At 43.2% G+C, this 27,203-nt stretch overlaps 1 protein-coding gene across 1 annotated transcript; it reads right to left on the minus strand.

The window, feature by feature from the left end:
• Window positions 1-27,203, minus strand: LOC310787426 (uncharacterized protein). Its single transcript, XM_083648846.1, has 11 exons — window positions 27,111-27,203; window positions 26,073-26,160; window positions 25,728-25,862; window positions 18,979-19,077; window positions 12,425-12,880; window positions 6,756-6,802; window positions 6,555-6,628; window positions 6,011-6,042; window positions 5,534-5,623; window positions 3,573-3,760; window positions 1-1,803 (listed from the first exon to the last, which is right to left on the minus strand). The coding sequence occupies exons 2-11, from the start codon at window positions 26,145-26,147 to the stop codon at window positions 1,593-1,595; spliced, it is 1,407 nt and encodes a 468-aa protein (XP_083504972.1). The 5' UTR covers window positions 26,148-26,160; window positions 27,111-27,203; the 3' UTR covers window positions 1-1,592.

The following is a 27,203-nucleotide window of genomic DNA, read 5'->3' on the forward strand; positions in this document are numbered from 1 at the left end:
AAGGACCCCATATCAGCAACTAAACAAGGCATTTGATCTTTGTCAATGCAGCATCCCAGAAGTCTATGTTTGGAATCTTTGCATCGTTCATTCTTGCAATGGATCCATCAATAGACATTATATCCAGAAATGAGAGCAACCATTCCCGCTTAGATAAAATATGGGGAGGTTCCATCTACATACAATCATTTTCTTTGCTGCTGTAAGGCCTGCTAGCCACAGCCGCTTCTGTGATACAGAAAGATCTAAATCAGAGCTATCATTAAGGAGCAGCACTTGTGGAAGCATAGGAATAGAATTACCAACAATGGTAGAAAGTATTTCACAAACCATTTTCCAGAAATCCATTTTAAAAACTGCAACAGTTCACACAACTTTAACACGACATGCATGTTATTTTATAAAAAAAAAAAAATCACCATTTTTTATCCCATTCTTATCCCCCATTAGTGCTAATTTAATTTATTTATCCTGGTTGCTACTCCACCCTCTGCCGATCTGGGGAGAGCCGAAACTGGCTCCATGCTTCCTCGGAGACATGGGCAGTTAGCCAGCCGCTTCTTTTCACCTGACAGAGGAAGCTTCACCAGTAGGATCTAGCACGTGGGAGGTTCACGCTATTCCAACCAGTTCCCCTCCCTCTGAACAGGTGCCCTTAACGACCAGAGGAGGAACCACATTAGCAACCAGGATATTGCATGTTTTGGTGAAGGGGGTTCCTATATGAAGGAAACCCCCGGGAGGCACGGGGAGAACATGCAAATTCCACACAGAAAGGCCCTTTTTGACGACCCCACCCGGGCGGTGGGCACTCGAGTACATGCGGACGGGCACGCATTCCTTCAGCGTTCACAGCGTCCCAGGAGGGAATCGAACCCAGGACCTTCGAGCTGTGAGGCGACATCGCTTACCACTGCACCACCGTACCCCCCCGACATGCATGTATTATACATCAAACTCTTGAGCTAATTCTGCTCTCACTCAGAATGTAAAAATATAAGTGATGTATAGTTTTTGAGATATTAACGTTTGTTTGGCACAACTGATACTATTAACTGCCGCGGGGTTCCGTATTTCTGGGTGGCAAGTGACGTCACGCTGATTCATCTGTATATATGTGTGTGTGTATGTATTGTGATATTCGACATAACAGAAGATTTGCCCAAGCATAGTTACAGTAGGACTGTGTTTGTGTGTGTACTGTGTCTACATTTGTTGATGGATTTATAGAAGGGTAAATAATTAACAGTGTAACTCAAAGAAAAACAAGGATCAATATTGTTTATTGTAATAAAACACATTCATTGAGACAAGCTGGGTGGGGGCATTCTTTCCATTGATGTCAACACGATCTTTACCAGCTTTCATAAAGTTCCGTTCTGTATTTGAGCTGTGCTACATGATGGAATCGCTGCTACATTGTGATCATACAAAGTAACTTGCTGTTCACTGGATAAGAAATGGGGGGGGGGGGGACACATTAGAGTTGTAAGGGGGGAAAAAGTATTGGTTTTCCGGCCCCAAAAGAAAAATATCCTCATAGGGTTGTGGGAACAGCAACACCTCCATCCCTTGACAAATGCCATTCTTGACTAGTCGGGTGTGGTGACTGATTCAATTTCGCTGTAGGGTCCGTACCGACCGAACTTGTCTTTACCCACCACGGCGAAGTGGTGCAAGTACCGGGGCTTGTAGTTGGTCATGAGCAGACACCCGGGCAGATGCGTATGCTTCACCTCACTCAGTTTTTTCCACTCCGGGAAGACGCCACTACCTGTCGCCTTCTTCAGTGTTCTGTAGATACTGCAGGAGGGAGAGAGAGAGAGAGATCTAATAAGTTCTTATCATAAGAACTTCACACGTTTTTAAAGTGTCTTATTACCAGTGTTGGGCAAGTTACTTTCAAAATGTAATATACTACATATTACTAGTTACTTTCATTTGAAAGTAATACATTACTTTACAATATTACTTTCTGTGTAGAGTAACTCGTTACTTATTACACTACTTTTGCATTACTTTTACCAAAACAACAGCAGCAGCAGAATGACATCAACCGCCTTGAAGTCAGTGTAAACAATCCAAAATTCTAAATGTTATTATTTTCCTTTGTTATTGTCATCTATAGTGGTTATTTGCATAAAAACACACAGTTTGATTAGGAAATTATTGTATCTTTTTTTAAATATGTGCTTTGATTTAATAAAATGTAACTCAATTTGTAACTTGAGTTACTTGACAAAGTAACTGGTATAATATTACGTAAATCCTATAAGCAATAAGTTATATTACCGAGTTACTGCTAAAAGTAATATATTACATGTAATATGTTACTTTTGTAATGAGTTACCCCCAACACTACTTATTACACAGCTTTGTTGAATGCTCAATTCCGATTGGTTAATCATGGCAGTGAGCAGTTTGTTATTTCTGTGTAACAGACAGCTGCTAGGAGTATCAGACCGGTTCCATGCACAGAGGCCACTTCAGTCATACCAATCCACACAAAGGAGTCCAGTCAATTTAACAAGCTCATTTGTGACACCCTGTGGCAAAAAAGTTAGCTAGCAACAGTCTGTTAAAATGGCAGGTAGTCTTCTAGCAAACACCTCTCTCTTGGACATATTGCTTTCTTCGTTAGAATCTCAGACGAATCCAGGTAACATTATATTGTTGTTTCTACACGGCAAGTCCAAGCAATGCTGGTCAGCAAAGTCATCTTAATTGTTTCCAGGTGTTTCAAGTTAACTGTGAAGCCCCGTCGGTGTAGGAAACAGACTATTTTGTTAGGCAGAAGCAATTAAATAATTTTCAAATCAATGAAATCGTTATATTTCAATCATGAGAGACCAGTGGGTAAAATTTGACAAGCAAGCTTTATTCACAAAAGGCATGGCAACTAGTTTGGCAACTCGTAGGGAATTCTTCAGGAGTCAAGATGTTGGTGTAGGCATGGGTCAGTGTAAAAATTATAAAACCGGTTCGATATTAAACATTTAATTGAACCAAACCGGTATACCGAACTTTACCACTAGGTGTCGCACTTTGAGCAGTGCTTCCCGGTGGAGGCGATAAATGACTGTAGTGCAACTCCAATCCACTTGGTGGTGATAATGCACCTCTAAGCTGGTTTGCCAAGCACCAACTAAATAAAAAGGAGAAGAAAAAGAAGAAGAAAAAGAAAAAGAAACTGGACGTTGTTTTGATTAAATGACCATCTGCAAGATAACGCTATAGTATAATGAATGAATAAATGGTCACACTTGACCACATATCCGTCGTCAGCACGAAGTTATGGCCCTCTGAGATCAAAACTTGAACCACGTTTCTCAGTTTGTTGTATGATGGCAACTTTAGATAAATAGGCTACTTTAGTTTTGACCTGGTGGATTATATTGATTGGTCGCTCGTCAGAGGCATGGATTTAAGACTCCTTTTCCACCGTTTTGAAGAACACCATATCTTTAACCAGGTGAGTGGTGATTGCTGCACGCTTTCTACACAGTACCACTGGCACTGTCCTGTCTATACTTCAATCTAACGCTGATCCCCATTCACCACACCACCCTCACCTGTAGTTGTCCATAGGGGGCGCTGAAGGGTCTACCTCATCCACGTCCCAGGTCACGATGAGGCTGCGGGGGTTCCTCATGAGCGCCAGCTGCACAGTCAGTCTCTGGGGGATGTTGTAGGAGGCGGCCTGCATGTTCAGGATGGAGGGGAAGGGGGTGGCTGGGAGAGGAGGGTACAAGAGCCCGTCCTTAAGGGTAAAGAAAGTGTGTGGGGGGGGAATTATGAATTGATCAGTCAAATGCTTATCAACTGGGTTTTTCCTGGTATGTTACAGTGGTTCTCAAACTTCTTCAGCTTCAGTAACCCCCTTTTTATGATTTCTGAATCCAAGTACCCCATTTACTAGGGGTGCTCAATCATCCCTCTTTTTTTATATTGTCCAATCATGGTCATTAAAGATTGGCGATAGACGATCAAATCGCCATAATCTATTAATTGGCCGTCATTTTCACTATTATTTTTGATAAAGAGACCTATTAATAATGCATTAATAAATTAAAACAATCGATCATAATACAGTGCATCCGGAAAGTATTCATAGCGCTTCACTTTTTCCACATTTTGTTATGTTACAGCCTTATTCCAAAATGGATTAAATTGATTTTTTTTATCTCAAAATTCTACACACAATACCCCATAATGACAAAGTGAACAAAGTTTTTCTTGACATTTTTTCAAATGTATTAAAAATAAAAAATGAAAAAATCACATGTGCATAAGTATTCACAGCCTTTGCTATGACACTCAAAATTGAGCTCAGCTGCATCCCGTGTCCAGTGGTCATCCTTGAGATGTTTCTACAACTTGATTAGTGACTGTCCACCTGTGGTAAATTCAAATGATTGGACATGATTTGGAAAGGCACACACCTGTCTATATAAGGTCCCACATTTGACAGTGCATGTCAGAACACAAACCAAGCCAGTCAAAGGAATTGCCTGTAGACCTCCGAGACAGGCTTTTATCGAGGCACAGATCTGGGGACGGGTACAGAAAAATGTCTGCAGCATTGAACGTCCCAATGAGCACAGTGGTCTCCATCATTTGTAAATGGAAGAAGTTTGGAACCACCAGGACTCTTCCTAGAGCTGGCCGCCCGACCAAACTGAGCAATCGGGGGAGACGGGCCTTGGTCAGGGAGGTGACCAAGAACCCGATGGTCACTCTGACAGAGCTCCAGCGTTCCTCTGTGGAGATGGGAGAACCTTCCAGAAGGACAACCATCTCTACAGCACTCCACCAATCAGGCCTTTATTGTAGACTGGCCAGACGGAAGCCACTCCTCAGTAAAAGGCACATGACATCCGGCATGGAGTTTGCCAAAAGGCACCTAAAGAACTCTCAGACCAAGAGAAACTAAATTCTCTGGTCTGATGAAACCAAGATTGAACTCTTTGGCCTGAATGCCAAGCGTGATGTCTGGAGGAAACCAGGCACCGCTCATCACCTGGCCAATACCATCCCTACAGTGAAGCATGGTGGTGGCAGCGATGTTTTTCAGCGGCAGGAACTGGGAGTCAGAATCGAGGGAAAGATGATTGCAGCGATGTACAGAGAGATGCTTGATGAAAAGCTGCTCCAGAACGCTCTGGACCTCAGACACCTTCCAACAGGACAATGACCCTAAGCACACAGCAAAGATAACAAAGGAGTGGCTTCGGGACTCGTCTGTGAATGTTCTTGCGTGGCCCAGCCAGAGCCCAGACTTGAACCCGATTGAACATCTCTGGAGAGATCTGAAAATGGCTGTGCACCGACGCTCCCCATCCAACCTGATGGAGCTTGAGAGGATCTGCAAGTCTACAGTCAATCTACAGTCTATAGTCTATAGTCAATCTACAGTCAATAGAATGCGAGGATAGTGTCACATGATCGCTGGGTCGGGGATCATGTGACACCATCCTGGTATTCTATTGGTTGTGGATTTCTGACAGGATTGTTGCACACAAAAATCGATTACCTTGGGGCTGCCGTCACCGGGGAGGTGATCCACTTCCACAATGGCGTCATCCTGGTTCTCAAATGCCTCTAGGTCTATTATTTCATACCTCTGAATGAAACAACAAATCCAGTGGTGGAGAGGAACGATCAGGAAAGAAAGGCAAGAAAGGAATGGAGACCTTATGAGTAATGGGTGGAAAGGTAAGCAGTGTTGATTCTTTTTTAAATAAATAATGTAAGTGAACTATTGAAAATGGCTATCTGCAGTATTAGTATTAGTGGGATTATGTCATTGCACATTTTTTGCTAGCTTGAGAATGTGTCTTCAATTTTACAGTAATATATTAATGATCAAATCGTGCATGGACCATCTTCCAAGATTCAAAGTTGTTTCATGCCTTTAAAGGATTTCATTTAAAAATTAAAACTATGTATCAAATAATTTCCCTTGTCGGATGCTAGAGTGAATGAGAAAATCAACAATGAATACAATTACCTTTTCATTGAGTTCCATAGTATTCTTGCCCACTGAAAAAAAAACATCACATTGCATTAATAATACATCACGTCCAACACGAGGGTCGCAGGTTCGCGCCCCCCGTGTTACCTCTGGCTTGGTCGGGCGTACATACAGGCACGATTGGCTGTGTCTGTGGGTAGGAAGCCAGCATGCGGGTATGTGTCCTGGTCGCTGCACTAGCGCCTCCTCTGGTCGGTCGGGGGGGCCAGTTTCGGGGGGCGGAAGGGAACTGGTGGGAATAGCGTGGTTCTCCCACGTGTTATGTTCTGCCGGTGAAGCTCCCCGCTTTCAGGTGAAAAGAAGCGGCTGGCAACTGCATATGTCTCGAAGGAAGCGTGTGTGTGTGTATGGCTCTCCCCGGATCGGCAGAGGCAGCGACCGGAGCAGCAGGGGGAATTGGCCAAGTACAATTGGGGAGAAAATGGGGGGGGGGAATAAATTAAAAATAAATAAATAAAAACATCACGTGACTAACAAATGCCAACACTCATTAGTGCACATATCCTTACTGGGTCCTTACTGTGAGACACGGTGTCCAGGACTTCATCCTTACTGTGTGACATTGTGTTCATCACTTCATCCTCTGTGTCTTCCCTGCAGAATACAACGTTACATTGCATCAAACCTGACCCACTCTAAATGCAAGTGTACACGGCACTGCAATGCAATGGTTTCTCAACTTTGTCTGAGGGCTAATATCGCCTAACTTGGCTCCACATACCTGTCGATTTCCAACTTGACCCGGACTACAGGAGATGGCCGCAGACTCTGAAAGACAAACATTTATGATCATATTTGAGTCCATCAAGCCCGTTAAGTATTCATCATTACTTTTTCAACAGCAGACTCCATCACCTTAATTCAGCTTTAATTTATCTTTTGTAGTCTTTGAGAAATCACAATTTATGTTTTACGCTTTTTTCAGCCTTTTATAATGGGACCCACTCACTCTAGGAGGCTGTACCTTAACTAAATTCACACATTTTAAAACTGCGACAGTTCACACAACTTTAACACGACATACATATACATGGGACCCTTTAGCTACTTCTGAACTCAGAATGTGAAAATATAAGCGATGTGACGTCTAGTTTTTGAGATATTAACATTTGTTTGGTCCACATTTTCAGCTTTATTTTGTGCAGGAAAAACCCTGCAGCCTCCATTATCAGGCTATATTTATTGCTTACTGGTCAAATTAATTTGAGTGGGAGGTCCTCCTGATTAAAATTATGTATAATGGCACTCCATGGTTTTATAGGAATGTGATGATCTAAACAGCTGTTCTGATCATAAATTATGATGTGATTGTATAGTGCTACCCACGGAGAAATCGCATTGAACTATTTAGAAATTATCTAGTCTGCAAATTACTCTATGAAGATTTATGATGTCACAGTTCCAAATGCTGTCCCAGGCTGGGAGGCTTTTGATGGCTAAAAGGCCCTGTCAGCCATCTTGGGTAAGGCAATCATGGCATGAACGAGGAGGAGGGAAAGTCCAACGTCCATGAACACAACAAATCTCAATATGACAACTTTGGACCATTTCATTTGTTTTTTATTAACTCTCTTGCATGACATGCACTTTAGTAGGGGTGTCACGGTACACAAAAGTCACGGTTCGGTACGTACCTCGGTTTTGGGGTCACGGTTCGGTACGAATACGGTACAAGGGAGAAAAAAAGCAACAAATCCCAAATTCAGTTTTTTTTCCCTTTGAATTTTTCTGAATTCTGTGTTTTGCTTTTTACACTCATTTTACCAGTAGAAATAGTGTCTAATAAGTGGGAATTAATACATTTCCACAATTTAATAAGATCTAGGCAATCCACACAAAAAGGTTTTACTGTAGAGCAGTGATTTTCAAAGTGTGGGGTGCGCCTCCCTCTCAGATGTCTGTATTACAGCTGTTTGACAGGGCAAAGGCATTTCCCCCCACTTTAAATCTTTATTGTACACAAGTTTGTAAACAGAGTGCATGTGTGGAGTAGCCTAATACTCCCACCCACCCCTCCCCCACTGTCTGACAGACAGCGGCATGGGTTTCACTTTCCGAAGTAAGTAGGCTAACGTTATTGAATGCGAGTTTTGTTTACCATAATGATTATGTTCGGCAGGGGTGGAAGGAACAAATTACAACTACTCACGTTACTGTAATTAAGTACTTTTTTTGGGTACTTGTACTTTTAAAAGTAATTTTTTCAAGTCTGTAATTTTACTCTTACTTAAGTATGGATTGCACCATGTAATCTACTTCGTTACTTTTTAAATCATACTGAGTACTGAGTACAATTTTAATTAATTCAATCCAAACATCCAAACCTTTGATCTGAATTTTACGCAGCCAATAAACTATCAAGTGATCGCAAACGGGGCAATGAAAACCATGAAATGGGGGGGTGGGGAGACGCCCACAGGTTAGATGTTGTTTTCCGGCATGACCGGCAGAGACGGGGATTTCAAGCCGCTCGTAGGTAGGGATGGGACTCGACCCGAAACCCGAAAATCAATAAGGTCCGACCTTATCGATACTGTTATCGAGCAGCGGCCATTTGGTCCATTAATCCCCCCCCCCCCCCCCCACCAGTCTTTCCCCTCTGATCTGTCCGCTGAATTCGCTGTCAAGTGCCCTGTCTCTGTCACTGACTCAAGCCTGTGTGCAGACGCGTGAGTGACTGTCTAAATAACACTTTTAATTCGATTAAGGATTGAATCATGTGTGACGCGACACGCCCCCTGTTCACTGCTCATTTGATAGGCCTAATTAATTTAATTTGGTTGCGAACTTGCGTGACAGACCAGTCGACACAGGACTCAGGAGGAAGCGACATGATGCTGAACCCTTCACCAAAGTGAAAGACAAACCTGAAGCCAAATGCCACCCAAGGTATGCATTGTCCACGGTTCGTTGACATAGGCTACAGTAATCCACTTGATAAAATAATCCCAAAATATGCGGTCTCAGACAGTGATGAAAGTTCCTTGTGTTCTGTTCCCTGCTCTGTGACACGTCATGACATGTACCGTTGTCCGACCATATTAGGAGGGCATTATATTATGGGGCTATTATATGTAGCCTAATAGGTGACCATGGGTATAGAGCATTGATTGTATATATTAGGTATAGAGGCTAGTCTACCCAGTGTGGATATTCAATGTGTATTCCGTAAATAAAACCAATAAAAATAAGCCCAAATAGTTTGCCGTGCACAATAAATGTGTTTTCACAGCAATATAAAATTGAGAGAGGGAATTATGACCTGTTTAACGCCTAACAGCTTGGTATAGGCTATAAAAAATACTAATGACAAGATTTTTGTTTCAATCAAAGCAAATATTTAAATGAAAATACAACCATTAATTTCATAATAGTTGTTTCCACTGATTCAGTATCAGTACAGAGCACATCTTGAAAAGTCTGGAAACAAATCATAGTGGTGTAAGGAGAACAGTTACTCGGTATGTGAATAACATTTATTTTCTTTATTGTTGGAAAAAGTGTTGCTGAGTGCTGATGTCTGTGCTGCTATTATTATTTTACTTGCATGTCATGTGGGCCCTATTCCTTTTCAAATAAATGCACAGCAACAGCATCAGCAGGTTTTGTTTATTGGAGGCGAGGCTAATCCTTCTGTTCAGAAATAAAACAGTCGCACAGTTAAGCAATAAAAAAACAGTTCTGTAAAAGAAAACGTGAAATGTTCATCCTTCTAGCAAATCTAGGTAAATTTCAGACTTGAAAGCAGTGTCCTGTCTTCTCTGAGGTGACATGCAAATTAACTAGATTCATATGATCAAATGTTTCCTGTCCTCTTTAACACGTTCACTGACAACGACGAGTTGAGTCGTCAAACACAATCCAGCGGTTCACTGCCAACGACGAGTTGAGTCGTCAAAAAAATCAATTTTTTTTTTTTGACGGTGGGACGTTGATCTAACCCTTTTACGTCTCCTACACCAGAATTGGAGGTATTGAATGTGTATAATCTATTTTACCGACCCACTGAGTGGCGACATGTCTCTCCACAGTAGAAAGAGGCGACCCAAAACTGGAGGGAAAAGCGCGAGGAAGCCGTTCTCATACTGTAAAATTGATGGCGAAAACGCTTTCACTTTCGCGCTGATGCACAGCGGTGGCAACGGTGGGGGGTTCCAAGAATAGATTGGATGCACACTTTGAAACACGCAGCATAAATATGACCAGAATCGCATCAAAGCTCTCAACCAAAACTCCACGAAACGAGCGAGTCCACCCAGACTTCCTCAAACAGCGGCCGCGCAAACAGGCAGCAGCCAGGCAGCAGCAACTTCGTTGTGACACGCCCGCTGGAGAGCCAGGGAGGCAGGAGGAGAACACACACGGAGGGAGGAGTTGGAAGCAGAGGGGGGTTTCCTGCTGTTATGGAGGAAATTACTGTTCAAAACTATTGTTTAGATGTCTGACTCTTACTGATGCCAAAAATGAATGGTTAAAGTGACTGTTCTATCGAATTTCACAAAAAGCCGTTTATCTCTGAATAATTTTTCTGACGCTGAAACCATGCTGTATTCAACTGCTAATGCTTACATAACTACTAACTCTACAAACTAACTCTTTTAGACAGAGAAAGCACACATTCTATTAGTTCTTTTGAGATATTGTGTGTTCACAAAATCTTAGCAGAAAAGAATCCTCAGGTCTTGAAAGATGAGCCAGAATCCTCAAAAAAACCCTCTGGCAGAAGCTAACTACAGTAAAAAAAAAAACGTCTGGCAGTGAATGTGTTAAGAGTTAAATGCTTACCAGTATTATTAAAAATGAATAACATCTGGGGGATGAGCAAACCTTCAGCAGGTGTGACTGACAGACCCCTCCCACCCACCAGTTTTCAGTTATTTAGGGTTTTGCTCCCTGTTGATACTAAGAAGCGATTGATCTTTCATTCATATAATTTATTAGAGAAATATGCTTTGTTGAAAGTGTATAATGTATTTTCTACATGGATCTCCCGTTTCAAGTGAATGCCTGTGACAGCCTGCTATTAAAAATCGATGGTTAAAAAAGTAGCTAATACTCTGCGTAGTTTTTTAGAAGAGTACTTTTTACTTTTACTTAAGTATATTTTTAACACCAGTACTTTTACTTGTAATTGAGTAATATTTCAGTAAGGTAACAGTACTTCTACTTGAGTACAAACTTTCAGTACTTCTTCCACCACTGATGTTCGGTCATCATTAGAGCTGCCGAAAATAATCGATTCAGAGATGCATCGCGATGCTTAATAGGACGATTCTGAATCGATTAACAAATATCAAAAATCGATTTAATTTTTTTTTTTTTTTTAAATAATCAAATAAAATAGAATGTAAGTACATGCAGTTGTTTATTTTAATTATGGATCATAATACAATGCAATTCCAAATGCACTTTTATTTTAAAAGTAGCCACACAGTGAGAAAAAAGAAAGAAAAAATAAATCATGTATTGCGGAAAAAGTGATGCATCGATTTAAGATGCATCGAGATGCATCGGAGATGCATCGTATAATCGAATCGAATCGTAGACTTGTATAATCGAATCGTATCGAATCGTGAGATCAGTGAAGATGCACAGCTCTAGTCATCATAATGCATTATTGGAACATGACAAGGAGTCATCCCCTCTTCCTCACCGCATCTTGCTTGTCATCTCAGCGATGTAAGTTGCTCGTTTACAAGTTAACAGCTTTGTCAGTGTTATGTAACGTGTAGCTATATAGAGGACATTGCGCGTCGCGGCTACGTAACGTTACATTAGCAAGCTTACCTCATTGGCTTGATGTTGACAGAATTTGCAAAACAGCTTATCGCCTGAGTCATAAAAGTCATTAGGATACTGCTCTGCACTCGCTTTTTTGATGACGGTTAAGGGGGGGGCAGCTGGACGCTTCAATATTGTTGTGGTTTTGTGAAGTAGCATGGACGCTGCGGCTTGTAAACACGCTGGAGCGACTGACCCCCGATAATGTTTCCTCTCCACAAAATGTTCTATTCAGTGAACGCAGATTTCTATGGCCCTTGTGTTGTTTTGGTGTGTCTTCTTCTGTGGCGTTCATGGCGTTCAAACAGCGTTTAGGTGCTTTACCACCACCTTCTTCTGGATTTGACGTATTTGTTGTGTCGCTTCACGCACCGAGCCGTGACGCCCATACCGTGAATTCACGTACGAGTACGAGTACACGTACCGCGACACCCCTACACTTTAGTGATGATCGGAGCTTCAATCACTTATTCAAATGTTTATGAATTGGTTGCATCCCATTTCTACCTTGGAGGAGAAAATGGCGGCGCGACGCTCCGGTGCGTTCTGGCAGCACTACACCGCTGGGGACAATGTAGATGAGTATGAAAAATGCTGGTGTTCCACTACCTTGCTGGCCTCTTCACCGGTCTGCTTGGTAGTGATTTTGCAGTGGTTGACTTGTATCTTCCTGTCGTTCTCAGCTACAGCAGACCTGGCCACAGCACTGACCACGGCCTGGACTGCTACAGCAGGCCTGGCCACAGCACTGACCACGGGCAGGACTGCTACAGCAGGCCTGGCCACAGCACTGACCACGGGCAGGACTGATACAGCAGGCCTGGCCACAGCACTGACCACGGGCAGGACTGATACAGCAGGCCTGGCCACAGCACTGACCACGGGCAGGACTGCTACAGCAGGCCTGGCCACAGCACTGACCATGGCCAGGACTGCTACAGCAGGCCTGGCCACAGCACTGACCACGGGCAGGACTGATACAGCAGGCCTGGCCACAGCACTGACCACGGGCAGGACTGCTACAGCAGGCCTGGCCACAGCACTGACCACGGGCAGGACTGCAGTCTGGACACACAGAGCAAGAGAATGAAAAGGCATGTCCATAAAAGACATCATAGTGATAAAAACCTAATGTCTCAAAACAGCAGAAACTGACAGCAACCCCACCTTGGGACTATAATAAAACACTCAAAACAGCTGACTTTATAGCCAGGTTGACAAGCGGCATTCAAGGCATATCTGACCCCTTTTCAATTAATTTCTCCCCACGAAAGTTAACTCTCGAATATTTATATTTTATAATGCAACACTATCAGCTCCTTGTTGCATTTTCACCATTTAAGACAGAGGACAGAGGCAGAGCAGGAAAAGAAACAATTCAACTTTTACAGAGGCAGAGGAGGAACAGGAACTTTTAGCCAACTTTACTCGCCAATTTGGCATTTTCTCTTCCAAATCATCCAGCCACGGAACTATCCATCTGAAATCACATGGGAACTATCCATTCATGAAATGAAATCACATGGGATTTGGAACTAATGCTTTGTCAAAGTGACATTTAACAATAGGACATTGTCAAAATGAGTACTGTTATGGAAAAAAGTAATATAAACCTCTATGAACGAGCAAGAGCCAGATGAAAGAGATGTCACACAGCAAAAGCACTCTTGAAAGTAAATGAAGTATTTATTAAATCTGCAGATTGAGCAATTTCACTGAGGTCAATACAGCGTCAGTGATAGAACTGAGGTTTCACCGCGCAAGATCAAACATTTATACAGCCAGAGGCTGGGTCTCACAAAAAGGGAAGTCCCCATGTGTTGCATGTAGATAGCAAATCTTCCCTAGTCACAGGGTGTAGCTCTAACCGTTCAACTGTCCTCGTGGCGAAACAGGTGTACGTGCGTTTTTGCACAACAACAAGAAGAAGATATCAAGAAATGGTTTGTTTCATGAAGTCTTCTTAGGACACGAAACCAAAACCCAGACTAGTGCACAACCTGTTTTATAACAGAGGTGTCTCAGCAGTCTGACGTTACGATACATGAAACATAGTACTGAAACTCCTGTCTGGATCCAAACATCCGTTACCATAGTTCCTATAGGTCATGCATAATTAATCAATTTTCCATTACAGTACAGTTCACCCACATTCCCTCAAATATATGTTTTGAGGTTAGGTAATTTAGCACACATAACAGAGCTTGTATTCATCTTGATTTGGAGCAGTTGCTATGTAATGCCTTGAAGTTAGTTTAGTTGACGCACACATACAGGGCCGCTTTTGAAAGGACAGTGCAGATGTTGTAATGTAATGTTGTAATTTTGACAAACAAAAAAGAAAAAGAACAGTAACTCATTGGCTGCCAGCCACTTTTGGAAAACGGATGCTCCCAGTGCCAGCCCTTTCAGAGCGTTTTCAGTGATTTCTCGAGGCCCACAGAATATTGTGTGATATTACTATGTAAACACCGAACACGCCCAAAGAACGATGAGACTCTATTGTATCATCAGCAAAAAAAAGTTTATTGATATCATTTTCCGTTCTTTAGTTATCAGCCGGAGAAGATAGGTTGTTTTCAGCAAAAACAGACGTTTCAAACTAGAAGCTGAGATAATCAGCCTTTTGTGAAATGAAGCATTTCAAGCACATCACTGACTCTGAAGCTAATATTTTCTGATGTAGTGACACCTCAAAAATAATTTCCTTCAATAAAACAGCGAAAACGAAGGAATTTTGTTTGGCAAAATAATATTTTTTAGCTGCAACCAGCAGCGCTGGCCCCTGCGTGCGCAGACCCTACACTTTCTTGCTGGTCTTGATTTACTGCTGGTGGGCATCAGATATTCTAGCTTGCCAATCTGTCCATCGAGCCTGCTGTCTGGGTCTGTCTGGGTCGGTGTTGTATGCTGCCCTGCGTGCCCCACCCCCCTCTACTGCAAACCCCTCCTCCGTGGGTGTGTCTCTGGTGTCTCTGGTGGCTCTCTGCTGCGTTTGCTCTGCACTGAAAACCCAGCTTTTTCACAGCGTTCCGCGTGTATTTGTCACCGGCTCCCAGCGCTTCCAGTTGAGAATAATAACAACTCCACAACTAATCATGTGGAGGGGCTATCGCAGCGGACACGGAGGGGCTCAATTGTGGGAGCAGATTGGCTGCTGCAGGCACAGCTAACGTGCATACGATGCATACCGATGCGGTTTCCGTTTCATCACGGGGCTTCTTCTGCTGTTTTTCCTCACCTTTCTCTAATCTGGAGAGCACTGTCGCCACCTAATGGGTCCGTAAAATAGGTTATACACATTCAACATGCCCCAAATTTTTACAGGAGATGTATCAGGCTTTGATCCACGTCCCACCGTCAAAAAACGCAATTGACGACTTTAGTCGTCATTGGCACTCTACGTTACTATTTGAATTTACGACTATAGTCGTCATTGGCACTCAATGAGTTAACATCTTTTTTTTAGGGGGGGGGAATGTAATTTCCTTAAGTAGAATGGCATGCTTCCTCTAGGCTCTGTTCCGTTCTTTAACCACTGATAGCACACTTTACAAATTAAGGTGTGTAGTTATGAAAGGAGATTTATTTCTGATATATGCCAACTGTACAACATTTGTTTGCCATTATACAATCTTCACACTAGGGCTGCACGATATATCGTTTACACATCGACATTGCGATGTGCGCATGCGCGATAGTCACATCGCAGGACGTGCGATGTCAAAAGCAAATTAACTCGTCATGTTGCTTGATAAACTCTCACTTTAGGGGTAGCCTACTGAGTGAAATGCAGGCTCTCTCAAAGGAGAGAGACGCCCCGCTACTGTACTCACTCATTTAGTGCTTAGCTTCAACACAACAAACATGCACAGAGACCTAAATTGAATTATCTTTTGCTTATGTTGCGTTGCTGACAGTAGCCCGTCTGTAAACGATGTGGTTGTGGAGGCGGACTTGTCCACAGTTTGCAGCGCACTCGCATACAGCAGGCTGGCTGCTCTAACTCAACATGTCCGTGGAGTGGAGATATTTACTCTTGAAACACCAAAAAGCAAGACCGCAACTTATGTCACGAAGGCTGATTACTGAGAAGTTGTCCGTGTTATCACTGTGGCTGTCTCTCCCCTTCAAGTCTCTGATGTTGCATCACATGATAGCAGTAACGTTACGGTAGAGTTAATCATACATAGCGACTTATTTACACAAAACATGTCAGTGAAAATAAAAAGAGAAGAGACATATCTGGGCAATTAAATGTATATTTATTACTTTTCACGAATGAATTGTTTGTCACCGGTCGGCTGCATGTGAATCCTCGTCTCTCTGTACTGCCAGCCTTGCGCTCAAAAACCGGAACTCCGCAGATGCGGAGTGTACCACTTGGTCGTTTCTGGAGGGGGTTTCCGGGGGGTCAGACCAAGTGTGTAAAGTGGCAGGGGTGTTTCATTGTTGATTTATTGAAACGTTAGAAGAACGAAAGAAGTTGAAAGCAGTGATTATAATCAATGAAATCTAATGTTTTTCTGCAAATAGCATCATTGGGAGGTAGATTCTGGCACTCAATATTAGGGGTGGGCAATATATCAATTGTATATCAATATTGTGATATGAGACTATATGGTCTTAGATGTTGGATATGGTAATATGGTGATACAGCATACATGTTGTCTTTCCCTGGTTTTAAAGGCTGCATTACACTAAGTGAAGTGTAGGCTAGTGACATTTTAAAGTAGAATGTCATAACTTACTCACTTTTTCATGTATGTAGCCTAAGTCATGGAAATCCATTGGTCAAAATGTGTATGCACCCTGATAGATGACGCTCTGAGGCCTACAGTATAGGCGACAGCCCAGTGGTTGAGAAACATTAAAATACCTAATTTCCCCTCCAAAATCAGATGGACTCCTCTACAAAATCATCCCAATCATTCTAGAAGTATTCTTTTCTTTAAAATAGAGCTATTCTGGTAATCTGGTGAAAATCTGTATTTTTTCATATCGCAATATATATCGCAGGGGCAGGGAATATCGCAATGTCAGTTTTTTCCAATATCGTGCAGCCCTACTTCACACATCTTTAGAGGAATCAATTTAACCACCTTTACAATAGAAATGCATCTCCATACGATAGCACTCACTCTACACTCCAAATAGAATAATTTGTCTTAAGCCCTTCTCTATAGCAAAACCCACTCCTATGAATGCCGGCTGTGTTTCTAATTATATAATCAATAATAAAATTACCCCAACCTAGGCAACTTATGGACAATCTTTGTTACAAATTGTAGTTTCCTGTTTTAAATTAGCTTTTTCCCCTCATATCATATATTTCCTGTTTCAAGACAAAACGGCTTCGCTAACCATTTTAAGCCATGAACATCCCCGCTTAATCACATCGAACTTCCTCCCAGCCGCTAACCAACAGGAACATAATATCATTTAACAGTTAAAAACCCACTTCCTTTCCGTGTCCACATGGAGAGAAGAAATCAGCCCGAAACCCATTCTAAACGTAACCTGTGTAAAACGAAAGATGATCTCCTTATACGGTTTACATCCTACACCTGTGTTGAAAAGGTTTCCTACCCGTTAAAGTCAGACGGGGTCTCGCTCGGGGGGTTCGCTCTCGCTCCGTGGCTGGTTTAGGCTGGCTGGTTGGTTCGTGGTTCGATCGGAAATAGCATCTGCACGCAAGGGGACGTGAAGACCCCGACTGATGATTTCTCTTGTCTTTTATAATAAATTTCCGCCAAATCATTTCCCCTTAGCCAATATCCTACCTCACCACTACTTCCTCATTTCCCCCCGAATCGTTTCCAAACAGGACACTGAACTTACTCAATATATCCACCTTGCAGCACCTGTGACTTTCCATTGGAACATTTCCACATATCTTCAGACCACCGCTGTATTTCTCAAGCAGGCACCTGTCCTACTTCCTCTTTTTCCCCTTTTATATAATTAAACGTGCCTGAATGGGCTCTCTGAATACTCCATGTTAAATACAATTGATTAAACCTTGCACATATCAATCAATCATCATAGGCTCGCCTGCCGCGGGTCCGTACTCATCGACAATTTTTTTAGGGTGTGGGGGGGGGGGGGGGGGGGGGTGAAAATTACAACATTACATTACAACATCTGCACTGTCCTTTCAAAACCACAAATACTGATATACACATTTGTCAATACCCTTCATCATATCCTTCCTGCCAAAGGCACACTGTCCTTGTCCCAGTGTTCAAAAGCTGCCACTTCCTCAAACCACCTGAGGCCTTTACAGTAGCCACATCTAACGCCTACATTCCACTAGGTCCGTGTTCGGTCCGTCTGCGCTGCGGTACGGCATCGGAGCCGATACGTTTCCACTCTAATCATTGTGTCAACTCCCACCTACTCCGCTGCGTTGCGTGTCTACTCCGTCCCAGCTCCGACGATCCGGAGCTCTCCGAAAAAGATACGCAAGGGTTCTATTTTTCACGGATGACGGAGCAAAGCCGCAGCAAGTTGGGCGGAGCCAGGCATGAAATCAACAGGGCAGAGGTGTTTACAGCATTCAACATCAAGCCAGAGGACAAACATGTATGAGGAAAAGTTCATAATTGAAGTGGAAAACCACAAAATAATATATGACACGACACATCCTTTTTACAAGGACAACACCAAGCAAGCCCACCCCTCCTCTGCTCCTCCAGTTGGGAACAATGATCTTCTGCCTGTTTGTCGTTGTATTTATCCCACATACAAATTGTCTCGCTCGATTTTACCGTGATAACCTGTGGGTCTCGTCACTCTAGCTGTCTGGCGGAGCAGAGCCGCGACGTGCTCTGCACGCAGCCGGTTAGTGTTGGCGGAGCACAGAGCACGGAGCAAAACCGGAGAACAGCTGCAACGCAACGCAATGCAACCAGTGCAATCCCGGCGTAAGCCCACTCAGGACACAGTTCCACTAACATACAGGGTAGGCAGGACATAGTGTCTAAGCCCACCCAGGACACAGTTCCACTAACATACAGGGGAGGCAGGACGTAGTGCAGGGTGAAAAAACCCACGGCAAACAAGCCAACAAAGCGGCCCAGCTGAAGCCATGTATTAAGACCATTCCAAACTGATGCAGCAGCAGCAGCAGAATGGAAGCTTTGGTCACGTGTGTCCCCAACCTTTTTCTGTGTGTTGGTGTCTTCGGTCCTGTTGGTCCCCAACTTCTTGATGTAGGCAAGAGTTGCATCTGCTCTCATCTTGAACAAGTTAATGTCAGCCTGAAAGACAGATAGAGGAGAGACGATTATTATTATTATTAGACCGATAGAGACAGAGTGAGACATTATTATTATTATGATGGTGGTTTTATTGTGATGCTGTAAAGGTTTTCTTGTATTTATTGTTACTAGCAGAATACCCGTGCACTGTGCAGTGTATCAGGCTGCTGTGTATCAGCTCACTTACTTTGCATTCTTATTATAGCTCTGATTCTCACTGGAGCAACACAATCACTGGCCATTTAGTCAGGCCGCGCTCGCAGAGTTGGCATGCAGCCTCTCCTCTCTCTCCCCAGCCAGGGAGTCCACTTCCCTGGCTGATTCCAACTCCGCTCTAGTCTCGGCTCCCAGACGTTTGGCGGGCGGCGCCAACAGAGACTGAGAACTGAGTCTAAAGCGCTCATTATACTCGAGCTAGGCTCCGCGAGGTGGAGCTCCGCGAGTCACCGTGCGGACCTCGCGCTGGGGCAGATGCTTTTATACTCAGAAGTGATGATCAGCCAAGTGATCAGCAAAGCATGTATTGTACAATGGTAATAGTGAGAACAGCCCGTGAAAAGACGCAATGAAACGCTATTATGTGCAGTACTGAGTGCGCTTTCACTCTCAAACGACCGTACATCAGCACATGAATGAAATACCAAACTTGTTTTTACTGAATAGCCGTTTCAGTTCTCAGCCCTGATAGCCTAGCCTGGGTAAACCCAGCCTCCACGTGACCTGAGACTGAGAGCAGGTCTGAGAGCAGGTCACGTGGAGGCTGGGTTTACCCAGGCTACTGATAGCCTACTCCGTGCTGCTTTTAATCTCTCTCAATCATGCTCTCAACACAACACATTTACTTGGTGAAATGAGTAAAAAAGAACAGTTGCAAATCAAAGTTTAGCCTACCACATGGGTCAAGAAATGTGGTGAAAACACAGCTCAGCGTTCAGGGCTCAGTGGCTCGAAAGCGGCCATGTTTGGAGAGAAGAACGTGCGGAGGTCGGGCTGTGAGAAAAATCTTCAGGTACGCGGTGGGCGGCCTACGGAGGTTGCGCCCAACACATCGACGTCATTTGACGCTTGCGGCCCTCGCTCCTCCCCCGCGCCCTTCGCGGCACAGCGAGTATAAAGCAAGCTTAACTCTGCCCAGGTGTGCTTCTCCACTCAGCTGAGCTCCATCAGTAGTGAATGGAGCTCTCCATGGTGCTGAACCTGTGTCCACCCATTGTGGTCACTAATTGGCATTTTCCCCCACTTTTAGTCAGCAATAATGACCTAATTCAAAAATCCGACTAGATTAGGACACTACAGGTATAAAAACAAGTGAAATGTAAGACTTGTTAAGACCTTTTTAATACCACTTTAAATTAGATTTAAGACAAAACTTGCGATGGAATTTACACAGCAAAAGTGAAAATATACTCTGTCCAAGCACATTGATAGATATGTAGCACATGTGGCTTTGTGTCATAGATATGTTCCTATTTTTATTGAGCGCAGGGAGCTTATACTTAGCTTACACTGCACACGCTGGTGAAACTTCATATTGCCTCCTGACCTCTGCAGCACAAACTGTAAACAACCATCATTAACAAAAAAACTAAAACAAACACTGATACTCAAACTAGGCCCTAAATATGAGACGACGCAGGCAGGAGGAAATCCAGCACAAACCACACGGATGAACAGACGCAGGAACGAGTCTGGAAATCATCGATGCTAACAGTCCTGGTTCTTCACTGTTTTCGCCTATGGGAGTTTTGAATGGGTTTTTGGCGCGATGCTTCTAATAATCTCTCTGGGCAACGCTGGCTTAATCAAACGCGAACCAGTGTTTAGTAATATCATCTTCACACACGAGGACCACTTTTATGAGTTTTGAAGCTTTTACGTGCCGTTAAAAGGGCGGCTAGCTAGCAAACGGCTAAATGAGACTACACTGTTGAGTCGAGGGGGATATTATACGTCAATAACGTCACCACTTCAAAGGACGAACACGGAAATTCTCTTTCCCTCACCTGGTTCAGCCCCGTTCAGCCCGGGGTAATCAGTGCACACATCAACAACAGTCCAGGTTGAGTCAGTGCTGACGTGACGTGGAAGCCTATGCGACAGTGTGTAGTTCTGGATTAGCTTAGCTCGAGCTTTTTACTTCTAGGGCTCGCTTTTACGCTACAAAACTCATGAAAGTGGTCCTCATGTGTGAAGATTATCCGACTGAACTCTGGTTCGCGTTTGATTAATCTTGCGTTGCCCAGAGACCGTATTTGAAGCATCGCGGCAAAAACCCATTCAAAAATCCCATAGACAGAGACAGTGAAGAACCAGGAAGTCCGGGACTTCCGCGTTCTGACTACAAAAATATGTCATCCCTGCGGCTCTCTATTTAGAACTCATTCAAAACTTGACATGGACACAGCAGATTAGCCCTAGCCTGGGTAAACCCAGCCTCTCAGACCTGACCTGCTCTCAGACCTGCAGGTCTGACAGCAGATCAGGTGGAGGCTGCCTCACGTTGGCTGAACGTTAATTCATTGAGTGCCATGGACGAGTATGTTCGTCATTTCGTTTAGTAACGTAGAGTGCCAAGGACGAGTATGTTCGTCAATTGCGTTTTTTGACGGTGGGACGTGGATCAAAGCCACAGGCATCTCCTGTACAAATATGGGAGCTATTGAAGGTGTATAACCTATTTTACGGACTCATTAGGTGGCGACAGTGCTCTCCAGATTACAGAAAGGTCCAGAAAACAGCAGGAAAAAGCTGTGATCAAAGAGAAACCGATGCATGCTGCAGCCAGAGCCATATAGATTGCTCTGTCTGCAGCTGACGTTGGCTGCGAACATCAGTCAATCCGCGCCCACAACTGAGCTCCTCTGCCTCTGTCTGTCTGTCTGCATATAGTTTCTCCACACGATTACCCGCCAGAAAGGCAGCACCCGACGCCGAAGGGCCAAACCTTTCCCTGCAGTCCGGTTTGGCATTTCCGTGTCGCGCTGAGAGCCGCCCGGCGCACAAAAACTGAGCGCTCCGAAAATAGACTGGGTGCGTAACCAGGATAATTTTCCTCTCCTACGTGCACGTGCTGCTTGAGGCTGTGTGTTAGTGTGGGGAGGAGTTTGCAGCTGAGGGGGGGAGAGGGGGGTGGGGCACGCAGGGCACCACACAACTACACCACGTCACTACATCAGAAAATATTAGCTAGTCAGTGAATGTGCTTGAAATGCTTCATTTCACAAAAGGCTGAATATCTCAGCTTATAATTTGAAACCTGTCTTTTTGCTCAAAACAGCCTATCTTCTCCGGCTCATAACTAAAGAACGGAAAATGGTATCAATAAACTTTTTTTTGCAGATGATAGAAGAGAGTCTCATCGTTCTTTGTGCGTGTTCGGTGTTTACATAGTAATATCACACAATATTCTGTGGGCCTCGAGAAATCACTGAAAACGCTCTGAAACTCTGGCACTGGGAGCGTCCGTTCTCCAAAAGTGGCTGGCACTCAATGAGTTAAGGTCAACACACTACAGCCTCACGTTAGCTGAACGTTAATCAACACACTACAGCCTCACGTTGGCTGAACGTTAAGGTCAACACACTACTGCCTCACGTTGGCTGAACGTTAAGGTCAACACACTACTGCCTCACGTTAGCTGAACGTTAAGGTCAACACACTACAGTCTAGGGATGTAGGTACTACCGGTACTACCCCCGAACCGCGGTACTATTGCTGTAGAACAGGTTCTATACTAAGATTTAAAAAGACCCGGTACTTTTCCGACCGCTGCTATGACTGATAATGGTCAATATGAGCCTGTCTCTTTAAGAAATGCGCTGGAGTGAGTGACGTCATATCCACATGTCAAGCGGTGAGGAAAAGAGTTTGAGGAAAAAAAGCAGCTGAGCACTGACGGCCCAGCCACATCTACGCGTCGTTTGACGCGGGCTGACGCTGCTGCCCATCCACTTTGTATTGGAACATGCTGCACGCGTCGTCTGGTCTCCCAGCATGCTTTGCGAGGCGTCGAGCAGCATGTTCCAATACAAAGTGGATGGGCAGCAGCTTCAGCCCGCGTCAAACGACGCGTAGATGTGGCCGGGCCGTCAGCAGACCCGCGGCGCGCACATTAAAAGCAAACTAGCAAAGCACCCGGACCTTTTCCAAGCCTTCAAGAAAGAACAAGAGGTGATAACTGTTCAACTAATGTTATAGTAACTGTTAACTCACAAAGAAACACAAAGCCTCTCCCAGCCCAGTTAGTAGCAGCAGCTGTGCCCTTTCACAGTTTACATCTAACGTTATGTAGGCTACTTTCACGCATACTTCAGTCAGGGTTATCGACAGTCCATATTATTGCCTCTGCACGTTTCCCGACGCTACAGTGAGAAAATGCGCTCGTTAATGCGCTTGTTAACTAACGTTACAGCGGACTCCGCTGTACTAACGTTACAGCGGACTCCGCAGTAACGTTAAACGAGCGCATTAACGCTCACTGTAGCGTCGGGAAACATGCAGAGGCAATAATATGGACTGTCGATATTTAACCCTGACTGAAGTATGCGTGAAAGTAGCCTACATAACGTTAGATGTAAACTGTGAGTAATACTGCCTGAATAGACCTTCTCACTGAAGTTAGAAACAGTAGTGCTGAATTTGTTTGTTTGTAAGATCTAGACTGACCGAGGAACATGTTGACACCCTCGTTTTCTTGGCTAGGAACCTGAAGAAGACATTGGGATGGGAGGGACTGAGTGAGTAAACTGAGAGTCAGCCAAACAGTGAGTCTGTCTACCACCCATAGGAGAACTAGGGTTTAGGCTGAGTAGGCTGGGGGACAGAATGGGAATATGAAGCCAGTTATGCTGCTTGTTGAAGAAAAAAAGATTTGAGTTTCTGCTGCTATAGTGTTTTATTAGATTATAATTTATTTTATTTATTTTACTTATTCCCATTTCCCACTGTTCAAAAGATTTGTGTTATGTTACTGAGTGTGTACTTATTTGACAAGTAAAAGTTAGACAGAATTTAAATGCCACCAATTATTTATTTATTGTTGTTATTGGTGTTTCTCTGAGTTTTTGCTGCTATAGGCTAGTGTTTTATGGTCATTTTATTTTCACTGGCATTACTTTATTTTACTTACCGGTATTCTCACTGCTCAAAAGGTTTGTTTTGTTCAGCATTTAAATGCCACACCAATTTATTGGTGTAATTGTTCCCAAACTCTTAAAATAAAGCCAAATCTTGACATTGGACAGTTTCACTTTTTTTTTTACAAAAAGTATCGAAAAGTATCGAAATACAAATTGGTACCGGCACCGAAACAGAAATTTAGTACCGCTACAAGCCTACTACAGTCTCACGTTGGCTGAACGTTAAGGTCAACACACTACAGCCTCACGTTAGCTGAACGGTAAGGTCAACACACTACAGCATTACGTTAGCTGAACGTTAAGGTCAACACACTACTGCCTCACGTTAGCTGAACGTTAAGGTCAGAAGCACTTTGATAGATTATATATTTTTAATATAGAGTCATCATCACGGATCAGCGTATAGAGTCATCACCACGGATCAGCGCACATCAGTGCTCTAAATATATATTTAGCTCTTGGTCAACATGAGCTGAAGCAACCACAGAACAAAGTTCAGCTTGTTGAAGCAACAGATAGATACACACCAATGTCAGGGAACATGAGCAGGGTTGGTTTTAATGGATAACTATTGACAGAATGACTTTAATCGCACATTTCAGCATCTGGTCGAACCTTCTGACCAGGCTGGCTATGTTGTGACTCGTAATATAACTAGGGATGGGTACCGAGACCCGGTAACAAACGGGCCCCGGTTCCGGATTTCTAGATACCGGAGGATTTGACGTGATAACGTTACTCTGTGGCATTGTTTACTGACAACCGCACAAGCAAACACAACCAACAAACAAATGGCTATCTGCTATCGTTTTAAATGGATTAAAAGTAGCAATTACCTTGAAATCCAAATGGTACACTGCTTGGAGGGGATTTATTCAAAGGGGAGATGTGTTTTTTTTATGTTCGCCTGACTGGTATGGGGTGATCCGTCATAGAAATAGCACAGAGTGCAATCTCAGACTACAAGATGGAAATTTATGAGTGTAACGAGTAGGGATGCACGATATATCGGCAATCATATCGGTATCGGCCGATGTTGGTCATTTTTTAACATATCGGTCATATCGGTATCGGTCAGATGTTGCAATGTTAATATCGGTTATCATTATCAGCCAAATTCTTCACATTGATATGAAATAATGCAGTTAATCTATGATTTGTGGGCTTTTCCAAAGGCTTTGCAAATAAAGAAATGCATAACTTTTTCAAATTCAGTGTTAACATGTGTTTTTCAGTATGTACAAAATGTGATGATCACAAAAATGTGGTTTTATACAGATCATATCGACATCGGTAAATATCGGTTATCGGCCATAACAGCAATGTTAATATCGGTTATCGGCATCGGCCAAAATTTTCATATCGGTGCATCCCTAGTAACGAGTTGAACATTCAGTCTGATATCAGGCTACAGGTATATAACACTACTAATCAAACCCAACCTATGCCCATGCACACACCACTTTGTTGCTGACTCAAGTCACTCATGCCATTACAAGGACACACACAGACCTCCAGGTTGTCGATGCTAGGTCCATAATTGAGGTCATGCTGCATCTGTAGAATCTTTTCTTCTAACAAACCCTCCAGTCTGGTTTCTTTCTCTTTCATTCTACTGAGAACCTCCTGCTGGATCAGTGTCTGCACCTGTGGACACACACACACACACACACACACACACACACACACACACACACACACACACACACACACACACACACACACACACACACACACAGCAGAGTTGCACTCAATAACTGCACGAATGTTGGTTATGGTATTGATATGCACTAGTATTCATATGCACAGGTACACAGTCCGTAAATGATCCACAACGTTTGTCATGCTGTCTCTCACTTCAGATTTGTTGATCATCCTCCTCTCACCACTGGCTGTTTTGGGAGGCGAGGTGTTGGACATCCTCCTCTTCATTATTATTCTTACACTTACACACACACACACACACACACACACACACACACACACACACACACACACACACACACACACACACACACACACACACACACACACACGATAACAAACTAGCGAGGAATCAGCGTGACGTCACAACAACAACAAATCACCTCAAAACACCCGGAACCGCGGCAGTTAACTAGTATGAGTTGTGCCAAACAACAATATCTCAAAAACTATAACGCTACATGACATCGCTTATATTTTGACATTATGAGTGCGAGCAGAAGTTGCTCAAGAGTTTGATGTATAATGCATGTCGTGTTAAAGTTTTGTGAACTGTCGCAGTTTTTTAAATGTACACATTATGGCACGAATCACCCATGCCAAAATTCAATACAATACACACATTGAAATACAATACACATATCGAAAAGGCAATACACATATCGAAATACAATACACATATCGAAAATACAATACAGTTGTTGTATTTTCGAGATGTGTATTGTATTTTCAATATGTGTATTGTATTTAAGAATTTCGGTATTGTATTTATTGTTACACATGTATTGTATTCTTCAGATGTGTATTGTATTTTCAATATATGTATTGTATTTCCAATATGTGTATTGTATTTCAATGTGTGCATAGTATTTCAATGTGTGTATTGTATTTGATTTAGGCACGATCCATCCTCCATAGGCTGATCCCTCGTATATTATGAGCCCATAGTTAATTTGTGTGATAACGTTACAATTAAGCACTAGTAGCTAACTAAACATAGGCACTAAATATTAAATTCGCTAGACTAGCGAATGTAATGTTTGCAACATTAGCTAACTAACTAGCCTTCAAAAAAGCTTTAAAAAAGGCAAAGCTTTAAAAAGCTAGGTGGCGTTACTGGCTACCGTTAGCTACAAATGGAGAGGACTGCCATTCCGCACCAAATTAAACCCAACTGCAATTAATACATACCTCGAGATGATGTGTACAATTCAATCACCAGTGTTCATAATTCGTCACATCAGTAGCAACGATCGGCCATGACCGAAGGAACGGAATGCGAAA

Source organism: Poromitra crassiceps (assembly GCF_964638095.1).
Source record: "Poromitra crassiceps genome assembly, chromosome: 13".
In the NCBI taxonomy this organism is placed as follows: Eukaryota; Metazoa; Chordata; class Actinopteri; order Beryciformes; family Melamphaidae; genus Poromitra; species Poromitra crassiceps.

Bases quoted from the DNA above. Each gene is read 5' to 3' on its own strand.
- LOC310787426 (XM_083648846.1), bottom strand. From the start codon at position 26,147: ATGAAGAGGAGGATGTCCAACACCTCGCCTCCCAAAACAGCCAGTGGT. The intron at 12,881-18,978 runs GTTGGGGACACA...CTGTGTGTCCAG, and splicing joins ACACCAACACACAGAAAAAG to ACTGCAGTCCTGCCCGTGGT. The intron at 1,804-3,572 runs GTGAGGGTGGTG...TCCCTCCTGCAG, and splicing joins CCCCCTATGGACAACTACAG to TATCTACAGAACACTGAAGA.